The sequence below is a fragment of the Bombus flavifrons genome, chromosome 3, assembly GCF_040668555.2.
Source record: "Bombus flavifrons isolate JBK064 chromosome 3, iyBomFlav1_principal, whole genome shotgun sequence".
NCBI classification, from domain to species: domain Eukaryota; kingdom Metazoa; phylum Arthropoda; class Insecta; order Hymenoptera; family Apidae; genus Bombus; species Bombus flavifrons.
The window spans coordinates 16,962,472-16,986,679 of NC_138444.1; the positions used below are offsets into that span (position 1 = coordinate 16,962,472).

At 34.7% G+C, this 24,208-nt stretch overlaps 3 protein-coding genes across 6 annotated transcripts; 2 read left to right on the forward strand and 1 right to left on the reverse strand.

Moving 5' to 3' along the window:
- The first annotated feature begins 241 nt into the window (after window positions 1-241).
- Window positions 242-15,220, forward strand: LOC138177846 (excitatory amino acid transporter 1). Of its 4 annotated transcripts, none has more exons than XM_069109072.1 (9): window positions 242-517; window positions 6,279-6,721; window positions 7,619-7,902; window positions 10,955-11,355; window positions 11,651-11,845; window positions 11,963-12,146; window positions 12,327-12,755; window positions 12,821-12,955; window positions 13,058-15,220. In XM_069109072.1, exons 3-9 carry the CDS (start codon window positions 7,883-7,885, stop codon window positions 13,203-13,205), a joined length of 1,512 nt encoding a protein of 503 aa, XP_068965173.1. In that variant the 5' UTR covers window positions 242-517; window positions 6,279-6,721; window positions 7,619-7,882; the 3' UTR covers window positions 13,206-15,220. The 4 variants fall into 4 exon arrangements, with proteins under 4 accessions (XP_068965173.1, XP_068965174.1, XP_068965175.1 ...); XM_069109073.1 differs by having other exon boundaries at window positions 6,279-6,476; XM_069109074.1 differs by lacking the exon at window positions 6,279-6,721.
- A 136-nt stretch (window positions 15,221-15,356) lies between these two features.
- On the reverse strand, window positions 15,357-19,732 carry LOC138177845 (peroxisomal N(1)-acetyl-spermine/spermidine oxidase). The gene is made up of 3 exons (XM_069109070.1): window positions 18,479-19,732; window positions 17,462-18,002; window positions 15,357-17,383 (listed from the first exon to the last, which is right to left on the reverse strand). Exons 1-3 carry the CDS (start codon window positions 18,657-18,659, stop codon window positions 16,549-16,551), a joined length of 1,557 nt encoding a protein of 518 aa, XP_068965171.1. The 5' UTR covers window positions 18,660-19,732; the 3' UTR covers window positions 15,357-16,548.
- A 900-nt stretch (window positions 19,733-20,632) lies between these two features.
- LOC138177844 (solute carrier family 2, facilitated glucose transporter member 10) lies at window positions 20,633-24,133 on the forward strand. The gene is made up of 6 exons (XM_069109069.1): window positions 20,633-20,872; window positions 21,065-21,470; window positions 21,553-22,104; window positions 22,189-22,535; window positions 22,608-22,836; window positions 22,935-24,133. Exons 2-6 carry the CDS (start codon window positions 21,128-21,130, stop codon window positions 23,180-23,182), a joined length of 1,719 nt encoding a protein of 572 aa, XP_068965170.1. The 5' UTR covers window positions 20,633-20,872; window positions 21,065-21,127; the 3' UTR covers window positions 23,183-24,133.
- The last annotated feature ends 75 nt before the right edge of the window (window positions 24,134-24,208 follow it).

Below are 24,208 nucleotides of genomic sequence, written 5' to 3' on the forward strand. Positions count from 1 at the left end.
AAACGGATTTAGCAATACAATTTAAATTCCGATAGAATCGTTTATGGTTTACCGCCTTTGCGCAGAGGACGTGCATCAACTGGTGGAACTTCAATTCAAGTAGATGAACGCGATTGGCCCAACCAGTAACTGAAAGTTACTCGAGCACCAATCACATCAAGCGGCCCATAGAACTGGTTTCTTTCTCCCTTCTTTCCAATTTCCCCACCACCCGCGCGCTTTTCGAACATTTGGCTCGAATTAGATGCTTCTAGTTGTAGCACAGTCCCGCGACTGTCATCACAGAGTATAGGTACATGAAATCGCGATATAACTAGTGGAGCGTCGTGTTTGCACATGCCTTTTGTTCTTTCTATCATCTGAGTCGAAACGAACCTGTTATAATTTTTCCAGTAAACAATCGTCTTCGTAAACGCGTTTTGTCGCAAACGGAATCGGTGCGTATTTAATGTGCACGCGTAGTGTTTTGTTCCAAATACAGAAATAGACAAAAATCATCGACGCACAATTGCTACAGGTAAGAAATTTCATTTCTACTTTAATTATGCGGTAGTTTCTATTAATATTCGTACGTTCTTTAAAACAGAGTAACTTTTTTAAAATCGAACCAAATGACGAGTTTTTTTTCTTTTTGCAAGTTAGAAGGATTAGTTTAGTAGTTGACGTATAAACAAAATAAAAAAAAATTGCAATTAGTTTTTCCTGATTAGTTTCGAAGATTTGTGCCAGTTATATACATGCTGAAAATTTTATCGAAATCGGTTGATGCGAAAATCATCATTTTTTCATCAATTTCAGCTTGTGTACAACTGGTATATATCTTTGAAACGTGTCCTTTAAATTTTCTTTAAAAGTTGAGATAAAAATGTTACAAAAAGTGGCCTTTACTTATTTCTTCGTAATTCCGATTAATTGCAATTTCTTTAAAATTTTGTTTATACGTCATCCGGATGATCCCTCTAACTCGCCAAAAAACTTCAAGTCGTTTGGTTCAATTTTAAAAAAGTTATTATGTGTTTTAAAAACTGTTCAAATATAAATGGGGTCCACTTATGTCCTGCATAACTTATCACAATCGTCACAATTGTATCAACATACGAGTTTTAATTGACGTTCAAAGTTAGAAAATTATAACTTGTAAATACAAATATTCCTTGGTATGGGGAAATACAGAATGCAATCTTGTGATTTGCAAATTTGAAAGAAATATACGATACAGTCCTAACACGTGTCGGTGATAAAAATATAAAAGTATCAAGAGATAATTATGAAGAGATACTTAAGTCTGTTTTTCATTGTTTATGATTTTGTATCTTAGACTTCTACAGGCTGGATGTATAATAAAACGCCGTTTTTAATTTTAAATGAAAATTTCCGCGCGCATTATGTGTTCTACAAAAAAGATATAATACATACGAGACTTTCGTACTTACGCTTTTCATTAGTAAGTACAATGTTCTTTTAGAATATAATCTATATTTAATTGCATACGTTTGAAGAACTGTATAGTCATAGGCGTAATATCAAGCATTTGGCCATTATATTCGCATCTATCATAAAAGAGATGCATATTTTGTAGTCATTTATCATTTCTTTTTAAACAAACAGATACAAGCTTTATACAAGTTCCAAGTAATAGAAGTAAAATGTATTGTTCTTGGCTTGTCTATTATCATTTTGGAAAATATAAATACGCGTACCAATGAAACTATCGATTACACTATGACAAAACATCATAAAAAGAGATTCAAAGTTGAACTTGTTATATTCATCGAGTCACCTTCCTCGAGTGATTTTTCATTTCAATCTCTATTCAATTTCTCATTTTCATTTTATGTTAGTTCTTTCTTAATCATTGAGAAGCTTCACATATATCGAAGTGAGAGCGAGATCAGCAATTCGAGAATCGTAGTTCACATATATTGAAGTGAGAGCGAGATTAGCAATTCGAGAATCGTAGTACAGTTAGATTATCGATAAACGTATTACAAATAGTGATCAAAATTATAGAGATGGCATACTCGCCATTGATTAAAACTTCTAAATATCACATACATATATATGTACATAATTGAATGATCATACTCGATGGCAGACTATGTCATTTTATCAGTCTTACATTATCTGTAAACATGTCGCCATATGATGATACAAAATTATGTAAGCACATATAAAATGAATAGGAAATATGACGTCTTGTTGGTTACCTTGATAAACTCTGGGGCATCTTATAATACTTATCTATTAGATACATTGATCGTATAATACGAACACAACGATCAACATATGGAACATCGGAATTTCAGTTTGTTTTCAACATGATGGTTTTCAATAAATATTTATTTATTAACAGGATTATGAAGATAAGAGTCGAATACGTCTGCTTAAACTTGTCACCTATTTGAACAGTGATTTCCTTACCGCGCATTAGTTTCATCATCGAGCGCAGACAAATGGTTCTCGTATTAATCCTTTCAAACTTCATTACCATTATGTTAATACACGGTACAGCTATGATACATTGGAAGTTTTTATCACAATCGTTATAGATCGCTTTATTTCTAATATCATAAATACTATGTTTTCGACAAACGAATTGTTTCAGTCATGTTTCTATTTTTTGGAAAACTAAATATTAAAATTAATTCAATCTTTTTCCTTTTTCTATACACCCTAAACAATTCTTTTTCTTCTAAACAATAAATGTCTAGACACATAACGCTAAACAAATCGTCATGAATAATCACATCTCACTCTTAAGTTTACGGATAAATGCAACTTCATCCTTTTTTTATGAAAAGATTGAGATACCAATGCCTTATATAAACCCGTGAATAGAAACGAGGTTATGGTTCGTTCGGCCTTTAACTTGTTCGATCGTTTCGCTCGTAACTTAAGAAAGGAAACCACGTGACAAATTCGAATCTCCAAATCGACACAGTATATTTGAGAATAGCGAGAAATGGGCATCGATGACGTTCGATTTGACGAAGCGGCCATCGTATCATCACCGAAAGACGAAACTGCTGATTGCAAATAAATATGTAATCGCAACTAAATATAATTGCTAGTTTATCGAAAATAGATGCATTTTCTTTTCTTATGCTCGTCGCAGTTCCGCGTCTAATTGACTTCATCTTCTATTACTTGCATCTTATTTTTCACTGTCTTGCTTAGCCATGCTGTTTATAGTTACGTAACTTTCTTGATCCTGAGTCTATTAAATAGTACACTGAAACATTTGTTGTAGCTGTTTGAAAAACAAGAATTAACTGACGAATAAGAGAAACGATATTGCGATTCGATAAAGTATCAAATTGCTTAGTGGCGTTGAACATTATATTGATTCGTTTAATGTGATGTAAAAAGTATAGTAAAAGAATTATTTACGTTTTCGTCGTGTTAGAACGTAAACTGCGTTTCCGAATAACAAATTATGTATATATTCTGTTAATGAATACGCTGATATCGTGCTGTTTGAGAATCAGGTAAATTGTGCGACACAGTTTTATCGTTGAAATTTGCATTGAAATACGAGCGTGTAAAAACTTGCACGATATTGCTTAATAATACTCTGATTATTGTCTTAAAAATTTATACAAAAAGATGATAATACACGTCGTTTTCTTTGGACCATCTTGTCAATTTTGAAATTAGAATTATTAGCCAACTGACACAAATAGTTCGATAACAAAAAGACCCTCTTCTCTAGGTCATCCAGTAAAGATCAAGGTTATCGTTTATAGAAAAATATCCGGAAAAGTCATTTCGGAGGTCATGAAAACTTATTACGTACATATATGTATTTCGAACTGTCGGAAGACCTTGATTGATAAACTTATCTCGTATAATATTCGTTATATGAGAAGATAATGTTTGTAATAATACCCGTGTAAAATTGAAAATTATAGCGTTTTTACAATTGTAGTTAATTGGTTGATTCAAGGTTTATAAGAAAATGAAAGTTGATAGCCGTTGAAAATCATTTTAAATAATTGTTAATTAGCGAAACAAAGAAAAATAGTACATTCGTTAAGGTGGGGAACTAATTGCGCATTCGCCAAATGGCAAATCGTCACCGAGAAGTTTTAAACGAACGAAATTTGACTGCCATCGGTGAAAATTAAAATTTTTTAATAGAAATTTCCAATGTTTCGAAATTGGAAGGAAAAGATTTAAATTCTCCTGTATCGTTTATTCAATTTCTCCATATTTTTAAGCACGCTATGAAATTTCATTTGCATCGTGCAGGACGAACAATTTACCGATATAATTGCACGTAATGAGAAAAGGGTAACGCGTTCTCGTTCGGCTAAATGTACGGGTAAAAGTGAACCATTCACCTGGCTGAACATTACAATGAATATGATACATCGTGCGTATTTAACACGGTACAGTAGAAGTCCATTTATAGGAACGAAATTTTAATTAATGCCCGATTAACTGAACTTTTGCTGGTTGGATTCACACGAGCGCCTATTATGTGAACGAAAAATAACAGGCAGCGGGGAAAATACGCGAGCTCCTATTGTTATATCGAACTCCAATTGTATAAAATGTTTGTCCCTTGGTTCGACAAGTTCAGATAAATGGAATTCTACTGTAATGAAATACCTTTTCTATTAATAATAATGGTAAAAGCATTCTCCATTCGATTAAACTGTGTTACTGCCTATCAAGAGGTAGAAGAGCCAATTTGGCTCTCAGTGCATTCTAATTGCCACTTCTACTATCCTTTAATCCCAAACGAACATTTTTATACGTTGCTCGTTTTATTCGATATAACGGTAAAATAGGCTTATGTCGTGCTGCTGTTCACTAACTCGATAAACTAAAAACGGTCTAATACGATGGGTACACGTTTACTTAAAACGAAGGAACGTTCACAAAAGAACATTCGAAGTTTCCGCCTACGTTTTGATCCCATAGCTGCTTGTAATCATCAGCTGATTGCGTCACGGTCCGGTTTTATAATAGTTCATTAAATTGCCGGTAATTCGTGGTTGTGGGGCTATTTTATGTAGTATAAATGAATGAACATTATCGTGCAACACTTTGAAGCTGTTGCACGTTAAGGCCAATTTACGAGTCCGTGAACTACGTTGACTTTCCTCGGTTTTTTATTTTTCAATTTCTTTTTTATAATAACAGAAGACAAACATCGCGTGCAAATCTATAAACTAAGATGAGAATTTGCATTTAAAATGTTGTTAATTTACCTTGAAATTCGAGCAGGTCTTGCAATTAGTCAGGATAATTAATGTTCTTTACTCGTCAGATCCCTTGCGTTAAATTATGCGAAGTTATGATCACGTAACATGCGTTATGATCACGTAATGAATACGCGTCGATGACTAATCGCGAATATACATTCGCGCTATCGTATAATTGTTTAATTTATTGTGGTTCCTTATGGACGAATACGTAATCGTTTCCATAAATCGGCGCGATAAAAGCCACAATATGTTCAAAGAATTGTTATTTCGTATCTTCTGCTTTCCACTCATCGCTATAATAATAAGAAATAAGAAATAAAAGAAGAATAAATCAAGGTTCCGTTCAAACGTAATATCATTTATACGTATGTCTATAAAATTCGATGGAACTCCATAAATCTCGAAAAAAGGAGAAAAATATGATATTTGGAAACGTATTTTCTACAGATCGTAATGTATATTTAGGCGGAACACGCACTGTTTCTAGATTCCGTCAAACTGAAGAAACACTCTAATGGCCCGAATAACAGCGAAAGGTGTTGTTTCGCGCGAACAATCCGTTAAAGCTTTCTTCCTCTTGACACGAAACGACAAAAATGACCTACTTATCCCGCTTTGCTGCGGCAATCCTTACGCGTGAAAGGATTTTACGATTTAGGACTCCGAGATACGAGATTCGTGAAACGTACGGGTGGCCATTCTTCGTTCAATTCGGCGCACGACCCGAGCGAAATTAATTATAAACTTGACCCATCTCGACCCGTCCTGTCAGTCAGAGATGCCCGAAAGTATTACAACTTCCTTCCTCCTTTCGAATGACCGCCTACGGAAAAGAAGTTGCCATTTCTTTTTTTCGTTCGTTCTCTTTATCCATCGTACTTGAACCGAAGAAAGAGTTTCGAAGCTGTAGAACTTTACAAGTTTACATTAATCCATTAACCATTAAGGGTCAATGTTGCGAGCATAGGATTAGTTTAAACGCAAAGCAGAGAAATTTTCGAACGTTGGAAACGACAAGCTCTTCAAGACTAATAAGTCTAATCAAGTAACTTTCCTTCGCAGATCGAGAAACCATCGATCTCCGAAGAAGCTGTACGTCGCGATTCGCTCTTCGATCGAAGATCCACGAGCACCGTCGTCAATATCGTCGTTATCATCATTGTCATCGATTTAATCCCGCTAGGAGAAGAGACGTCGGAGGAAGAGGAGGTTTATTGTGGAAGTCGGAAGGAAGGGATCGGTGTACATGATCGGAGGAAGGTGATTTGAGGAGAGAAACAGAGATAGACAGGGCAGGCGACAAACAATAGACCCGGTGATCCCGATGGGGTCGTAGTTGCACGTATTTGTAATATATCTGACGATGATAGGCCAGTACGGCAGGAAGAGATCGTCGTAGGGGGATCACCATAGCTAATCGTACCACCCAAGGTGGCACAGATTGAGAGCTCTATCAGCACACATCCTCTCCTGGTCGAGCACGAGTACCCGTCGACGTTCACCCGGTACGCGAGCACCTAACCACGTATATACGTGCATTTTCATTAAAATCTCGACTCACTTTCTCCCTGAGTGTTTACACCACGAGCACAATGTATCTGCTCACCTTTACCTTCCTCTCTTTCGAAGAACCACTCGCATCCGATCTCTGCCACTTCCACGCTCACCGTTTCCAATGGTGTGACGAACTTGGAGACTTCCGGATGTAATTACTGTTCTTTTTCGATTCATCAGATCGGTGATCGCTTCGTATTTGTAATTGGATTTCATTGGATAATCGCAAGCGATAGTTAAAGTACACTGTACGATACAATATCTATTTGTATGCAAAACATCTTGGGAATTTCAGATATTAATTGGAATACTTCGGATCGATGAATTTATCGTTCTTACATTCAGAACATTTGAGTAGCTTCCGGCTGTTAATCAGAATCCTTAGAGTCTTTTGTATCGTATTCTCTTAGTATCTTTCGACCGTTAAAACATTAGTAGTATACAAGGGTTGACGGTATATGAAGAAGACACGCATGAAACCTGAACGTTTTGGTCAGCCGTAACGACCTCCCACTCGTGAAAACGTCGACTTTAGAAACAATTCAACGTAAAAAGATTCGACAACTGCTGAAGGAAGTTTCCGGATCACCCCAACATTCGACAATGTGAGAAAGTGGTACAAGTGCATCTTTCGCAAAACTTTTATGAGCACATGTAATAATATATATTTTAATATTTAGAAGCACATAGACGTATTTTGTATGACGTATCTCTCTAATACCATCACGTAGTTTATACCTGTACATCCTTGAGATCATTCTTTTGTAAATAAGATCTATAAAGATCTATACGTATAATGGTTCCTCGTTCTTTTTTTTTTTTCTTTCCTCCCTCTACGGTGACAACAGCGATCCAAGAAGTTAGAATCCGAGGCCAATACCATCATCGGCGATCAACGGATCAACGGATCGGATATCGTCGATCCCTTTTGAGCCTCTCGACCTCTCTTGCTCGTTCCACGCCGCCTTCCCTTCCCCATCGGGGCGCGAGCCGCACACACAGCAGCCGCTTCCGGCTAACCGGAAGTGACGCTCTATGCGAACGGTTGACCACCGTCTTTCGTCGGGATACCAACACCACGCAAACGTAGGCCAGCACTCCAGACGGGCATCATGGAAGTCGCCACTGAACTGTACGTACTCATTCAGTTTTCTTCCTTTCCTCTGCTTCTTATCGCTAACTTTGCCTTTGCTTTTCTTCCATCTTGCTATATTTCATTTTTCTCATCACAGATCACATTCAGTTTCGTTTTCTTTGGATTTTATTCAAATAATTAGGACGCGATTAATTTTGAAGACGGACCTAATGCTTTTGGATCCAATCACTGGACAGTGATATTTATGCAAGTTTTGGAAATTGGATATCGCGCGTTGGTGGCTTGTGGTAACAGAAACATCTTTGAAACTCTATAAAATACCTTGACGAGTTTTGTCGTCATCGGTGAGTTTTATCGAATCTTTTTGGAGACCTTGTAGATCGTTTGGATCGGTGGATTCGCGCTAAAATCGTACGAGACGCGGACCCATTAAGGCGACATTGACAGACAGATGAAGTTTCTCGTTCGTGTAATTCACTTACATCACCGGTTCGACTAATGAATTCGCGTAAAAGGATACAATTGCGAAACTGAACAGCGGCTTACCCGGTGTCTACTTTTAAGCCTATGAAATTTCTACGAAAAGTAAACAGTCCTTTCACTTTTGCCATACCGTTTCCTTTTGCAGTATTCCAAGTGACATCAGAAAGCACAGAAACTGATCGCTCGAAAAGCCGTACCGTGAAAGTACAATTTGATAATTGTCGGACCAGTTAAGATTAATCCCGGCCAACGTCGATGCTAGTTTGCCGGAATGATCCACGTTAGCGTGACCTTGTCGGTGAAGAACATTTTATTCGATCTTTTGCAACATTTAAACGTCAAAGTTCAAGGAATTCCATATTAATTTGAATTTCATGGAATCTTTATGTAATTTAACGCTACGCATCGCTCAATTGCCATATATTTGCAAGAGAAGAGAGGAAGAAAGCTTGTAAAAAAAAAAAAGGAAGGTCGAAGAAAACGAAGATTGCATCATCGTCTAAGCTGGTAGTATTTTATTGTTACGAAATATGCGTGAATATAAGCTAAAGATTTTGATAAATTGGATAAACAAAGTAAAGTTGTTCGGGCTTTAACAGAAAATTATCAACGTTTGAGAATTTTGTAACACGTAATCGGGCTAGAACAGCCAAGAACTGGCTGAAAGGGCGACGACGTATCTCCCGGCAAGGTCATCGACTAGCGAGCAACAAGACTTTCAAGAATGGCCAGCAACTCTCTCGAAGCGTACTTAACACGAGGTCACTCGTAAAGACTCAATCAAATCATAACGAAGACTACTGACTCTCGGTTCAAACGATAGGTTACGATAAGCATCGGCGCCTTTTACTTTGTTCTCAATTTGTAAAATATGCGAGGAAGATCTCGATCGAAGCGAACTACTGTTCGTAACCGTAAACTGGAAGCGCGTGTGTCACGGTATAACGTGGAACGTGGTTCGTTTGAAAATGAGGAATGTTCGATAGAAATGGATTTTTAACTCGCAAGATCTCTATATACGTGTGTTGTTTTACGAGCGATTTTCTGCATCATGAGAAACAACTTGAACGACGATGACAGATATCTGAAACTGATGAATTTGATGAATTTGAGACGTGGATACATACGTGGAAATTTACATTTCGTATTGAAAAACTCTAAGATCGAATATCTTTGTATCTATATTGAGTTGTATCTATACTTGAGATCAAAATAAGAGTTATTAGTTTCACTTGTTATTCGGTAATCGTAGAAAGTTAGTCGAACTATTAGAGTATTAAGCATTCAAGTAACGTCTAATTCTACGTGTCAAACGAATTGACTGGTTTAATTCGATTAGACTCAAATGTTATTCACGCATGGTTGAATTAAGACGCAGCGAAATATGTGCGGAGAAACAATAATAAAGCTAGGACAAATGACTGCCAATCATCGTGCTTTCCTGCACACTCACAGCACGCGTAGCTTCAACACTCGGCGTTTTGCTAATCATGGCTAGCAAATTACGTTTATCGCATGTTGAAAATCAGATCTAAAAGGCGTCAAAGTTACTCGCAAATTAAATTTAAATTTATGCTACGCTATGCCTATTCGATAACGTTGTTTGAAACGCTGATGTTCGATATGCATATAGATAGTAAATAAATAATATTTATATGACAAGATACAATGTAATAACATCAATATATATTATAGCTATATTTAAAACTTCTGTTACTCGGATGCATATTTATCAATGAGCTATTAATCATTCAAGACCTTCAACCTTTCATGCTGTCACGACTAAAATATTGCACCATAAAAAGTCTGCTACTATTTGTACACATTACGTAAATGCTATTTTATAAAAATATAATGTATTCGTAGAACCTGCTGTGTAGGTCTTCCACTTACGATCAAATATAGAAGATTAGAAAAGCTATCGATTTTAATAGAATTTTTATTTGTGTGTGTAGGTAACTTGAATGACCTAACGTAAACGGTTTGACTTAAACAAGCCGACTGACTTAAATAATTTTTTAGTTTCTTTGGTAGGCAGACGCTATTGAAACCATTTCTGAAGGAGCACTCTAAGAATATCGCTTAGGATAGCTGTATACTCCACCTAGAAATCGATCGTGTTAAGATTCTTAACTCGCGTCACGCATGCCTCTCGATCGTTCACAGATCGAATATATAAATTTCATTGAAGTTGCCAACGCATATGCAAATAAGGAATGACACATCACGCAAAGAAGTAAGACAGCATGCCAGAAAAACTACAATCACTTACGATTCAAAGAAACTACTAAAGTAGCTGCTACGTAAAAATAACTAAATGAATATTATAGAGAAAAGGTTACATATGCAAAAGAGTCGTGACTATTTGAAGATAACATTACCTTTTGCCAGAATGTAACGGAATTCTTTGTCTTTCTTCTAATACTCGCGTCATTTAGTCGGTTGTCATTAAAATTAGTCAAACCAAGTTGTCAGACCCGTTAACGCCGTTAAGGGACTAATTATCGCAATTAACCCCTTGTACCAGCAAATCATCTGTTTTTGGAATAACAAACATTGTGAGTACGTTATAAAAAAGCCATTTAATCGTGAATGTCTATTTCAGGTCACCATTGTCAGGGTCCGATACACAATGCAAGATCACCGAACGAACTTCGTATTACCCCCAAGAGCCGAACAAAAGGCCAAAGACCAGACAGGAGAAGATTCGGTCATGTTTCAGGCACAATTCTCTGACTATTTTAACCGTGGCCGGTGTGTTCGGAGGAGTGATCCTTGGTATTATCTTGAGGAACGTGCGGAGTCAAGGATGGACGCACCGCGAGATCATGTACATCAACTATTTAGGAGATCTGTTTCTGAGGATGTTGAAGAGCTTGATCCTACCGCTGATTATATCTAGCTTAGTCTCGGCCATTGGATCTCTCGATTTGTCATTGAGCGGCAAAATTGGCATGCGTGCTATAGTGTATTACATGGTGACCACTGTTAGTGCCGTTATATTAGGTCAGTAAAGCTAAGAGATTTCTGATATTCGAAAGTTATTTAATATAGATACTAGAATGACAACATAATAGTAGTAGAGCAGGCGGAGTATCGCGTAGAATGTAGAGGAACAACGTCATGGCATATTATAGGAGTAATGACATAAAAAGAAAAAGAAAAACGATATTAAGATGATATAGTAGATGCAAATGATACAGAATTTACATAAACATCAGTAGTTTCGCGATAACAATATGGTTTTGGTGTGATATAAAGCGTTTCACGCGTATTAAAAAAATGTATGATTTCGTTGCAGGTATCATTTTGGTAATTAGTATTCAACCGGGTGTAGGAAATGATCCGGATATTAAACCGAAAGAACGATCTCAAAACGTTTCAACCATCGATACGTTGATGGACTTACTTCGGAATATGTTTCCTCCGAATCTAGTAGAAGCGTGTATCTCTCAACATAGGACGGAAATGCAGAAACCGGCAAACAGTACATCAGGTTGAAATCTTTCTTAAAAAAGAAAAAGAAAAAAGAAAAGTCGTCTAATTTTATTAAAATATCTAGCAAACTATAGTAGTTACAATGAATATCTTAATACATTGTTTATTCAAATAGATAACATGGATGATTGGGAACCAGTACAAAAGAGCGTGCCGGGAATGAACATCATGGGCCTGGTTGTCTTCGCCACGGTGCTAGGTATAACACTAGGAAAAATGCAAGAACAGGGCAAACCGCTGCTCCTGTTTTTCGAGTCCTTATCCGGCGCCATGATGTTGATTACTCATTGGGTGATTTGGTAAATTCATATTTGACGAAACTACCTTGTGAAAGGTATTCCGGTCTCCAACTTTCTCGCGGTACCATTCAGTCCCAGACAATAGCATCCCGAATTCTATCTACGTTATCACGAATTTATATATCAAGAAAATAAGTTGAATAATTCTTTCGCGTAATAATGGAATATTTTATTCTACAGGTTGTCGCCTGTGGGTGTCTTCTTTCTGGTAGCCTCGAAAATTACCGACATGCAGTCGCTGGACGAAGTGGTTGCTCAGCTAGGAATGTACTTCCTCACTGTCTTAATTGGTCTCTTTATACACGGTTTCATAGTTCTTCCATTACTATACTTTGTAATAACAAAAAAGAACCCGTTCAGGTACATATCTAATATGGCCCAAGCGTTGGTCACTGCGTTCGGCACATCCTCCAGTTCTGCCACGCTTCCAATCGCTATCAATTGTCTGGAAGAGCGAAACAACGTCGATCCACGAATTACCAGATTCGTCCTACCGATTGGTGCTACCATTAACATGGATGGTACAGCCCTGTACGAAGCCGTGGCTGCGATTTTCATCGCGCAAGTGCGTCAAGTTAGTCTCAGCTTTGGGCAGCTGGTAGCAGTCAGGTAACTAAAATATAAAACAAAGTTCTCTTTATATAGCGTTAAAACTTACACAAAAATTTCTTTAGTATTACGGCAACTGCTGCAAGTATCGGAGCAGCTGGTATCCCGCAAGCAGGTCTGGTGACGATGGTAATGGTGCTGGATACGGTTCGACTTCCGGCTGACGATGTTTTCCTAGTTATCGCTGTCGATTGGTTATTGTAAGCACTCGTCTTTGCTCATTCCCCACCAATATACTTCGTCTAGTTTGTTCATTAAGCTAATATTGGGTTTATATGAAACGTTAATCGTTGGATTTGCAGAGATCGTTGCAGGACGACGGTGAACGTGGTGGGCGATTCCCTAGGAGCGGGAATTGTGAATTATTTAAGCAGAAACGAGCTGGCTTCGTTGCCACACAATGCACAGGCCCAAAACGGGGCGGATCATCATACCACAACTTCTATATGAGATGAAAATCGTATCGGTATTAATCGGTATTAATTGGTATTAATGGAGAAAATTTGAAAATTCTGGCAGGAACGATGAGCGTTCGCTTTTTTCAACACTTTGCTCGTTAAATTGCTGCACACTCCCACCGAACTTAAAATTTTTCAGGTCGAAGACGAAGTTCAGTAAGCATAATAATTCTTCGAAAGCAACGACAACGCATAGTAGCACTTGTGTAACTACTATACCATAATCCGTTTTGTTCGTAGCAAGTTCGTAGAAATCAGTCTTCCATTATTCAAGAAGAGACTTCGATGATTCTTGTACGATAATGTTAGAAGAATTAGAGCGATATTTTTTTATATTTAACCATACAGCTGCCAGATTCGTTCGATTTGCGTACAAAAAATAATCAAATAATCTGATCATGTTTTAATGGTCATATTTTCCGTTGATTTTATGTTAAGTTGCGAGGTCTAATTGAAATGGTACAAAACGACAAGGAGTTGAAGAATCTAGATCCGATTTTATCTAAGTTGGAGCGTGGAAGCACGCTGGGAACGTGATTTGTTCAATTGATTCATCATGTGCCATATACTTTAGAACTGTTAGAAAGTACAATTGTCTAGCCTGGTGTTGTTAAGTTTCGAAATATTCCGATATTTTAAAATTTGTACGACCTCATTTCCTGAAGACCATTTATTTATTCAAACGAATTTATCCGATATCACGCGAAAGCGTTATAAAAGTTAACGGTATAATGAACATATTACTGCCTAAGTGTTTTCTAATTTATTCTAAAAGTGTTATTCTTTATCTTATTATTTCTGAACTCGTTTACGGCGAAATATCATTCTCTTCTCGCGAATCAACGAAGTTGTTATGCAAACATTTCATTTCAAATTGCATCTTTTCATAAATTATAACTTTCTTACGTATGTATACTTAGAAAATTCGATGGTACTTCAAAGAAATACAGAAATAGTGCGAATACAGTTGAGATATATCAAACCCTATTGTAATATATGGTTATTTTAGTCACACCGTTTGTATTAACGATAGCTATATCGCATCAAGCTATCACTTACATTTTGATCTTTGTCTTCCATTATTACATTACGACCTATAATCTTTTTATCGATTTCTAAATTCTTAATGGTACACCTATAAAATATTTCGAATTCAATTCCTTATAGATTTATACGCCTGTAAAAAGATTACGGAAAGATGCAGAAGAGATGTTGTTTCAAACTAGTTTCAAACTAGTACTATCTATAGAGAGCCAGTAACAAGAATATTATGATATTCAATATACCTCACTGCACTAGACGAAAAAAGTGTTCAATTATTAACTAGAAAGTGAAAAAGCGTATTTTATTATCATCTGACGAAAAATAATCGAAGATGCATTATCACGTGTACTCTTTTGTGCAGTTACATTGGTGCATGCAGAGAATGTAACTGAACAGTTAATTTATATTTGTAATTTATTTACATTATATCGTATGTGGGGATCATTTAATTGACTCAAGAGACGATTAAATATTTTACACTCTTTTTCCTTTTTGCATATTTAACGCCATTTTTTTAATGACAATTAAAATAAGAATGTTAACATGATATTTTATTATAAAATAAATTCGTAAATTATTTAAAAGACCTAATCAATGCGGATACATACTAACTTTTTAATCGTAAAGAAAATTGTGTATAAAGAAAAAGGATAACCATGATTTAATAAACATTCAGGAAAAATTGAATTGCTCTTCAGTATCATTATTTAGGAAGGAAATCAAGTTACAATGCATGTTTAATATTAAGGTATGATTCAAAACTAATAATCGTATTATCGTAATTAATCCCGTGAATCGATATACAGTTACGCCTTATAATCAAATTCTATTAGCAGAATTTATGTACCTGTACGTAATTAAGTATTTGCCATAGTTGCTTAAAAATATACTGTATGATATTTATTTGTACAATAAATGTACAAACTGACGTAACAATAAAGTTATTGCTTATTTCTAAACAAAGTTAGATAGATTTTTTGAATATCAGTTGTTTTTACTCGTCGAAAAAAGAAAATATATATATTTTTTATACTTAATATTTGAATTGCTTCTCCTTCGTTGCATGGGTTAATTCAAGATATAAAATAATTAATTAAAATAATTACTGAAAATTATTTATTTTAATCGTAATTCTATCTGTGCATAATATAACATTTTTTTGGTTTTATCAATTACATTTCGATTTGCGTTGTCATGAGTAATATTAAGTGGCAGTTGCAGAAAAATAAGTGTATATTTGGGATGTTAAAAATCTGTAATATGTATTAAAAAGAATCTTAGAATAGTATTAAATGTACGTAAGAAAACAATAGTATTGCAAGGGCTTCTATCACATTTTAAACATAATCTATGGTCACCTACATATTTCTATTGTCTTGTTTGCAAAATGGATATGCAGGACTGATTCATATTGTAGATCACTGACTGATTTTATTATAAACTGATACATTATTTGCATTAAAAAGAAACATATAAAAGATAAAGGATATTTTTGTTGTATATTTAAAACCTATAATGCATAATAACGTAATATGACTAGATAAAATGCACTTCATAATAATACTTTCAAATAACAGCATATAAAAATGCAAAAATAAGAATAAATTCAATAAAACAACTGGCAATTTTGGAATTGTACAATTTTGATATTTTTTCCATTATCATCTATATATAGTCGTAGATATATGTATAGATATAATAACAAATATTACTAAATATGCTATGCAAATATAGATGTTTAATTTTATTTCTTTGTCAAAGTAAGATCATGTTACATTCACTTTGTTTTATCCATAGATAGATAGAAACCAATTCATTATTTAATGCAATGATTAGCGATCACTGAATTGTCTGAATTTCTATTAAGGATAAAAAGCACTTATGATAGCATTAATTATATAAAATTTGTATAACTGATGTTAGGTGACCCTATAAAATGAAGCATGTTTTCGTGATACGATTTTCATACTGTCATCCCTTTCTCGATTATTTAAGAAGAAAAGTATGATAGTAGATCAAATCGCAAAATACATATTTATAAAGTCTTAAAATTTTAAACAGGCGTTGTTATGTACATAATATAAACAATTCGCTATATTATTTACAAAATTAAAATAGTTCACAAGATTTCGCGTTAATACTAAACATCTATAAATCACAATTGTCATCGATTTCGACAGTGTGTGTAAAATATTCTTCGTACCACGATAATAAATTGTGCTCAATTGTGTGAAAATTTCGATATAGAGAATAACTTCCAATGCACCTTTTCTTAAAACAACTTTTAATATTTAATTTAGAGAAATTCCTTGTATCCATGAACTTAGATCACTTGTGTCTTCGCAACTGAGACTCAATGAATTCTTTTCGTTCTTTCTCGACTCCAAAAGTGCTTGGGCAGCTGTCCGACCGGTTAAATACGCCCCGTGTACCGTACTATAAAACGAAGAATGCGTATGTTCACCTGCAAACGCTATTACTATTTTCGAAGGATCATCTTCTTGCAGTATGGGCTCAGCTAAACAATTAATGTCTAATTGACTTGCACCAACAGCCATAGCAGTGTAGGAACCACGCGTATATGGCTGTGAATGCCACGAGGTGCACAAACAATTTTTTGGTGCTGGTACAAACGGATCGTTAAGAAATCTCCTTAATATTGACGTGCATACTTCTGCTACTTCCGCTCCACTTAATTTCTCCATGTATTCAGCAGCTTTTCCTGATATCCAACCCAGTAATAGAGTTTCCGAAATTTTCGTAAAGGAATAGATCTTTCTAAACCATGTTTTGCTGATGTCCTGCTTCTCTTCTTCTGACAGTCCTCTATCATCCCATAGGAGCATTACTTCTGACACACCAGGATTTAAAAATGGTCTTTCATATTCTAAAAATATTTTATCTACACAACCAAATAAAAGTCTATCTATGGCTTCAAGTTTGTCATTTGGTAAAGGTGGTTCAAATATATCATTAGCTTTTTCCTTAAGTACTCCTAGTGGCAATGTACAAATCACATGATCAGCTAATATTGTTTTTCCATTTTCACATTGTATTTCGACAGGTGAATTTGTATTAAAACAGCTATTAGAATTTTCATTGTCCATGCATTTGTTTCTTTGCCACCTATAATTAATATATTTATGTGAGAATCCATAACATAAATTTAACATTGAAAAGAAACCAATTTCAAGCTATGTTTACCTAATCTTAGTGACAACATGTTTAGTTAGAATGGTGCTCTTTGGTATATGTTTTGAAACTGGTTCTAATATAGCACTGTATCCATTTGGAAGACTAATATTTCCACCTTGAAGTTCAGCATAAGATCCCATTTCCAACAAATCAACATCTTCCATACTATCACAGCCAGTAATACAAGTTTCTCTTTTGAGTAAACAATCAAACAATAATTGTCTGATTTTTCTTTCTTCAGATGGCAAGGTTGATAAATAAATCTCAGCCTCTAATGACACATGTGCTCCAACATTGTTTATTCCATCTGGGGGGCTATAAGTACTTAAGAAATATTCCTCGCATCTTCTTAAAAAACATACATAAGCTTCATAAATTTCTTGCAAAACTGGAAAAGGCAATTGTTTCCCATCTTCCATAGCAGCTACAACTTTGTGAGGCCTTGGTACATGTACTATATCTATTAATCCATTTGCCATAGCTAATTCAAACATTGGATTCCCTAGGACACCATGGATCCAATTTGCTCCTAATTCTACTTTTTCATTGCCTGTATTAAAGTGTATGAGTATTTAAATTTCAAAAGTTTTTATATAATTATTTCCATAAGAAATTAAAATCCATATGTACACATATATACAAATTTATATTTTTGTTTTATTTTTTAACAAGAATCTATCTTTTAATGGCAGTGCCATTAAAGTCCTAACCAAAGTATAAATGCATAGGTCAACAAACTCTTAATACCTTTTGTACTTCATCTATTTTTGCGTGTTTATCAAAAAATAATTTGTACAAAATACAAATGTAATGGTACAATCTTCAATTTATGTTTTCTATGATTGCAACAATGATTGAATATTATAAATACATAATATAAGAAAATAAAAATTCAGGTACATATTATAATGTAACAATCATATTGAGAAGATAGGTAAATGGGTCGATTAAAATCAAAAGTAAAGACCGAGAATCGAAATACTTATTGATTGAGAAAGTTCTAAAATAGGTTAAGTAGAAACTCACCGATTTTGGTAGCGATTATACGCCCACCTATGCGACCTCGTGCTTCGACAATCAAAAAATCGGTCTCTTGATTCTTCAGTAAATGATTTGCAGCTGACAATCCAGCCATTCCAGCTCCGATGATTAAAATGTTACACTTAATTTTATCATCCTCTGTCTTCGTAGATTCCGCCATGATCATATCATATCAGTTGTCAATGGTAAAATTTACATAGCTTATTAATATTTATTTAAAAGGAAAGACAGTTAAGAACGTTCTTTCTCATATTGATTCGACCATCATACTTTCTAGCATTGTCATTCAAAAGTACTTCGTTAAAATCTAATCAAAGTTTTTTGACGTTTTCCATTTTAATGTACATCCAAAATACCGCAAACCACAGACCGCAACATATAAATCAGAGAGGAAATGAGAATGCTCTCGCTTATGATCCTGGTTATTCCCGAGCTAGTGCTGCACCATACGGCCAAGCAGTGAAGGAAACTAGAGTTAGCATATACAAGAACCTATAAAACGAGGGATCTGGCCTATTTGGTCGCAATTTAGTATATACAAGATCCTATGTATTTAAGCTTAAACTTAAGGATCTGTCCTATGTGCTTGTACACTAGCATTATAACATAATATTTTTTCAACCACATATCCTTTTTCCTTAGTACGTACAATGGTGTTTGTTAAGACGAATACAACAACCTTATATATGAGATTATATATTTTCATTTATAACAAATCAAAAATAAGAAAGTTTGAGTTTTGAGTTAAAGGTCTTAGCTTATAGCAGTCCTATTTGTTGATCGCTTCGATTCTCAGTCCTTCTTTCTCTTTCACTAACATTATCATTTCTTACGTTCGACACGTCTAAGATCTTAATTTCGAGAAATATAATCGTTTCTACATCTCCATTATCGCAACACTTGGGTCCCGATTTTTGTGCAAAAAACCAAATGTTTCCTGTATTATCACAAAATGCAATATTTGAGAAAGAATTGCTGTAAGAAAATACCAAAGGCGAATTCAAGGCAGTTACGTTTATAACACGTTCTGTAGAATTGGAAATATTAAATTCGCGTGGTTCTACTTCGACGTTCGCCTACATCGACGATTGTACAAATAACACTCGAAAAAACCAGGCGTCGCAGTTGCAAAACGTCGGAGCCAGCTGGCCCATGACATCATACGGGGAAAGGCTTAATTTATGGCACTCTCAAGTGTTGACGCTTCTTTCCACAGACTAGGGTGACGAACGTCAGGCGACTGTCTTGTAGCATGGAACTCAATAGGTTCTTGTCTATGCTAAATTACGGCCAAACAGTACATATCCCTAATTTTATAGGTTCTTGTATATGCTAATTTTAGTTAAATTCAGCACCTGGTCGCATGGAGCAGCACCTGTACTATGAGATAATTAGAACTACGGGCGTGAACTACTCTCATTTCCTCTCTGATGTTAATAGGGTAGATCCCTAACTGTAAGCTTAAATACATAGGTTCTTGTATATGCTAAATTATGACCAAACAGGGCAGATCCCTGATTTTATAGGTTCTTGTATATGTTAATTTTAGTTAAACTCAGCACTTGGCCACATAGCACAGCACCTGTACTGTGAAGTAATTAGAACTACAGGCGTGAGCATTCTCATTTCGTCTCTAATGTTAATAAATCGTTTACCCCACTACTACTCTTCCGAATATAGATTTCACGAGCGATCTCCATATACCCCTGATCGACGATCGAGGAAGTCTTCAAATTGAACCACATTACACACCTACGGAGCGCACATCTCCACCTTGGTATAAATTATATGAAATATCAGTGGTTCATAGCATGTAACAAATAATGTAGCTATTCATTGATAAAAGAGCATATATGGTAATATTTGAAGGGAGGATTCGCGACAAAGTGAATCTTGACTTTCTAAAATATACTTTGAACAACTCGAGTCCGATAGACAACTAGCAGCATCGCTCGTACAGCGCGCGATGTACGCCAAGGGTGGAACCACACGTAAAGACACAAACAGCGACATCCACAAGAAAATTCAAGAACTCAAATCACTCATGAACCACTTTATTCGATCATAGATTCTTAACAATTCTTTCATTTTATCATTCTTCTCGCTTTCTATATAAATATCTCGATAATTTTGAGCGAAAACAAATGGAAATTTTCTCTCGATTCTATATATCTGTTCGTATTTACCTTTCTCTAGTAAGGCTGTGTCTCGCTTTTGCGCATAGCTGAATCTTTTTGTTTCGAACATCTTGTAAGATGGCGCTCCATATCTAAACGTCATGAGAACTGTCAATTCTTGCATCTATAAATCCAAACTACAAATGTCAAATCAACGAAAGTAAACAGTAAAATTTTTTTCTACTTTCGTTTTCTGCAAACGGTAAGTATCGTATTAAAATTATTTTACTTAGTATGCTGTCGATCGCGTGAATACATGTAAATGTTCCTGAAAAATTGGAACTTGGATTTTCTTACAAATTTACATTTATTCGAAGATTGCCAGCAATATCAACAACGTTGATTGTAATTAATTTATTTCTTTAAATTGATAAAGATAAAGTTCATGTTTTAGGATGTAGAGGTAATCTCCTTAATGTGATTTTTATGTACTTAATACTACATATATTGAAGAAAAATGTCAGACGAAGAAGATACTACAATACTGTTAAACAGTGCAAATAAAACTACCGAAACATCTATAAGTAAAGTCCCAAATGATTATCAATGTTTACCACCGAAAAATTTAAGGAAACCACTTCCTAAACCAAACGACAACTTAACACCATTGACATCAGGAAATAAAAATATTTTTGTTTCCATGGTAGCAATTTTTGCAGGTATTGCTTTTGGAAGTGATATGGGTATTGCAAAACCTATAGCTCCTTTGATCAAACATGAATTCAATTTGAATTGCTTTGAAAAGGATTTTGTTATTAGTATTTGGTTCATTGGAGCTCTTGTTGGTGGTTTAACGGGTGGTAAGTGTAAATAAATTTCTAAAAAATATAGAAATATAAAAATTAATAAAATGGATAGTACTAACGACACAATACTTTATAGGTTTCCTAATCGATTCATTCGGTCGACGTTGGGCAATGATATCAACGCTCGTTTTTCTAACTTTTGGCGCCACATTATCAGCTTTGGCAAATCATTATATCTTGTTACTTGTCGCTCGGATAATTTGCGGATATTCTGGATCTGTTTCAGCAATAGCTCACTGCATATATATGGCAGAAGTATCCGAGCCAAATAAACGCGGATATAATATAATGTTATATCACTTGGGCACAGCTACTGGATTCTTGGTTTCAGTCATTGCTGCTGCTATAAAAAATATAGACTATCAGTGGCGATTTTCCATTGGTATAACAGCTGTTCCTGCTTTAGCTGCATGTATAGTAACCATTATATTTCTTCAACGATCTCCCCCATTCTTACTTTATAAAAGAATGGCAAACGTTTCGAAGACATCGTCCAAAAAAGCTTGGTATACAATTTTTGAGACTTTAACGATCATGGCTTTCTTACTGATATTGCAACAAGGTACCGGAAAACGACAAGTTTTGCATTATGCACCAAGATTGTTTGCATTATTAGGCATCTGTTCTAGTAAGTATTATAATCATATATTCTTTTTTCTATCTTTTTTTTTTTATTTTTACATGAATATTTCTTGCTTTATTCGTTTCACAGACGTTGCAGAAGTCACAGCTTTAATATCCCTTGGCATCGTGAAGGTATTTAGTACGATGTTATCTCTGGTTATAGTAGAAAGATGTGGACGTCGAACAGCTCTAATTACATCAGCAACTATTTGTATGACAACAATATCATTATTGTCTTTACTTGCTACGATAGACAGGGGTGACGACAATTTAGATGTTGTAAATAACCATTGCAAGAATCATCATAACGAAGAAGTTAAAATTCATTCAATTTTACCTACTGGATCACCACCACCGTTCCCTTTATTGCCGACTCCATTAGCTATAGTCCCACCCAGCCCGGAAACCTGGACGCAAATTAAAGCATCTTGCGAAGTATATTTCTTTTATCTGGTATATTTACGATCATTAAAAGAATTCAATAGAATTGTTTTTATTTTATTGCAGACACAGAATATTGCTGTTTCTGAAGGTCTAACAGGTGGTTTACGTATTTTAGCAGTAATAACATTACTTGTATATGAAGCAGCATATGCTTTAGGACTTGGACCAGTACCACTTTTAAATCTTACAGAAGTTTTCCCTGCAGCTATACGGGGGAAATGTATTAGTTTCGTTTCTATTGTAATATGGATAACACATATTATTGCCACGGAATCCGTCAGTGCTATGACCAGTAAGTTTCCTCCAACTTTTCTCTTTCATGTATTTTAAACAATATGTAATAAACAATATTTCTTATCCAACATATGCATATAATTGTTCTTCTTTCAGGATCATTGACATTAGCCGGATCCTATTTGTTTTATAGTTTCATGTGCCTCGTTACAATATTTTATGTTTTTTTATTCATTCCCGAAACAAGAGGTAAGTCTCTACATCAGATTGCACAAGAATTACGGAAAATTTCTCTTGGAACACGTATATGTAATAATTTACGTAGTTTACCGCTCATTTGTCATATTCAATGGATTAGAAAATATGACGAAAACGCGAGTAACGGGCAAAGTACCCTAATTTGAAAATAAAATTCCGACTATTAAAGTATTGGATTATCTTAAAAGTTTCCCGTAGTCTTTAATTATCAGGTTCAAGATCATTTGTAGGTCACAGAGAGTCAATAAACTTGTTTTATAATTGCTATTGCTGTTTTATAACTGATCGTTTCAAAGTCTTTTCAAAGTCATTTCAAAGAGATTTCAGTAACATTACGGTCATTCAAAGTGAACAGTTTAAAAACTACAGCAAGTTTCAGGATAATCCAATAATTATATGTAATCCCTATGTGTCTACGAAAGTATTCTAAATACTATTAACTTCATCTCGTTTTGCAAAGTCGTAACTCTTCTATAAAGTATTGTGTTCAACAAATATTGCATAAAAGTAACACACACGTATTTCAATAAAATTTTCTTAACTGCGGATTATTACAGAACATATCACACAAACGTAATAAAGAATATCGAAATATGTAAAACATTTTCGATGCGAAAGACTGACTAGTTTTTGAATTTCAACTGTTCATCTTTTCTCAATTTATTAAGTAAAAGTACCTAAGTAATAATTTTTTTCATTATTTATACATGTTTTATGTATTTTATTATAATTTTTAATGTTATTCAATGACACTTTTTATAATACTCACTTCTATGAAAAGTTTAATTGAGAAGGTGTGATTAGTAATCAAGTATTAGACTAGATATGTTGAGAATTAGATATTTTATAGTGTAATAACAGATCAAATTATTTAGAAATGCGTACGTTAGAAATTTCAATAAGGAAATGTATATGTTATATAATATATACCACCTCATATTAAGAATAGTCATCTTTTTTATTATACGTATCGCTACGCGTGTAGAATTCTTCAAATATCAATTTTATGATGTTCATTTGGGTGTTCATTGCGATTTCTCTACGTATAACAATAACGTGTAATGTTCTTCGGTGCCATTTAAAATAAATACCACTATGTAAAAAATCTTTTATTATACATAACATTGCTGTATATAAAAATAATTTTCATATGTATAATTATTGCAGATTTA

Excerpts from the sequence above, each read along its gene's own strand:
- LOC138177846 (XM_069109072.1), top strand. The coding sequence starts at position 7,883 with ATGGAAGTCGCCACTGAACT. Across the intron at positions 7,903-10,954 it reads ATGGAAGTCGCCACTGAACT|GTCACCATTGTCAGGGTCCG; the intron begins GTACGTACTCAT and ends TGTCTATTTCAG. Across the intron at positions 12,147-12,326 it reads ATTACTCATTGGGTGATTTG|GTTGTCGCCTGTGGGTGTCT; the intron begins GTAAATTCATAT and ends TTTATTCTACAG.
- LOC138177845 (XM_069109070.1), bottom strand. The coding sequence starts at position 18,659 with ATGATCATGGCGGAATCTACGAAGACAGAGGATGATAAAATTAAGTGT. Across the intron at positions 18,003-18,478 it reads TATAATCGCTACCAAAATCG|GCAATGAAAAAGTAGAATTA; the intron begins GTGAGTTTCTAC and ends ACTTTAATACAG. Across the intron at positions 17,384-17,461 it reads CATGTTGTCACTAAGATTAG|GTGGCAAAGAAACAAATGCA; the intron begins GTAAACATAGCT and ends TATTAATTATAG.
- LOC138177844 (XM_069109069.1), top strand. The coding sequence starts at position 21,128 with ATGTCAGACGAAGAAGATACTACAATACTGTTAAACAGTGCAAATAAA. Across the intron at positions 21,471-21,552 it reads TGTTGGTGGTTTAACGGGTG|GTTTCCTAATCGATTCATTC; the intron begins GTAAGTGTAAAT and ends AATACTTTATAG. Across the intron at positions 22,837-22,934 it reads ATCCGTCAGTGCTATGACCA|GATCATTGACATTAGCCGGA; the intron begins GTAAGTTTCCTC and ends TTCTTCTTTCAG.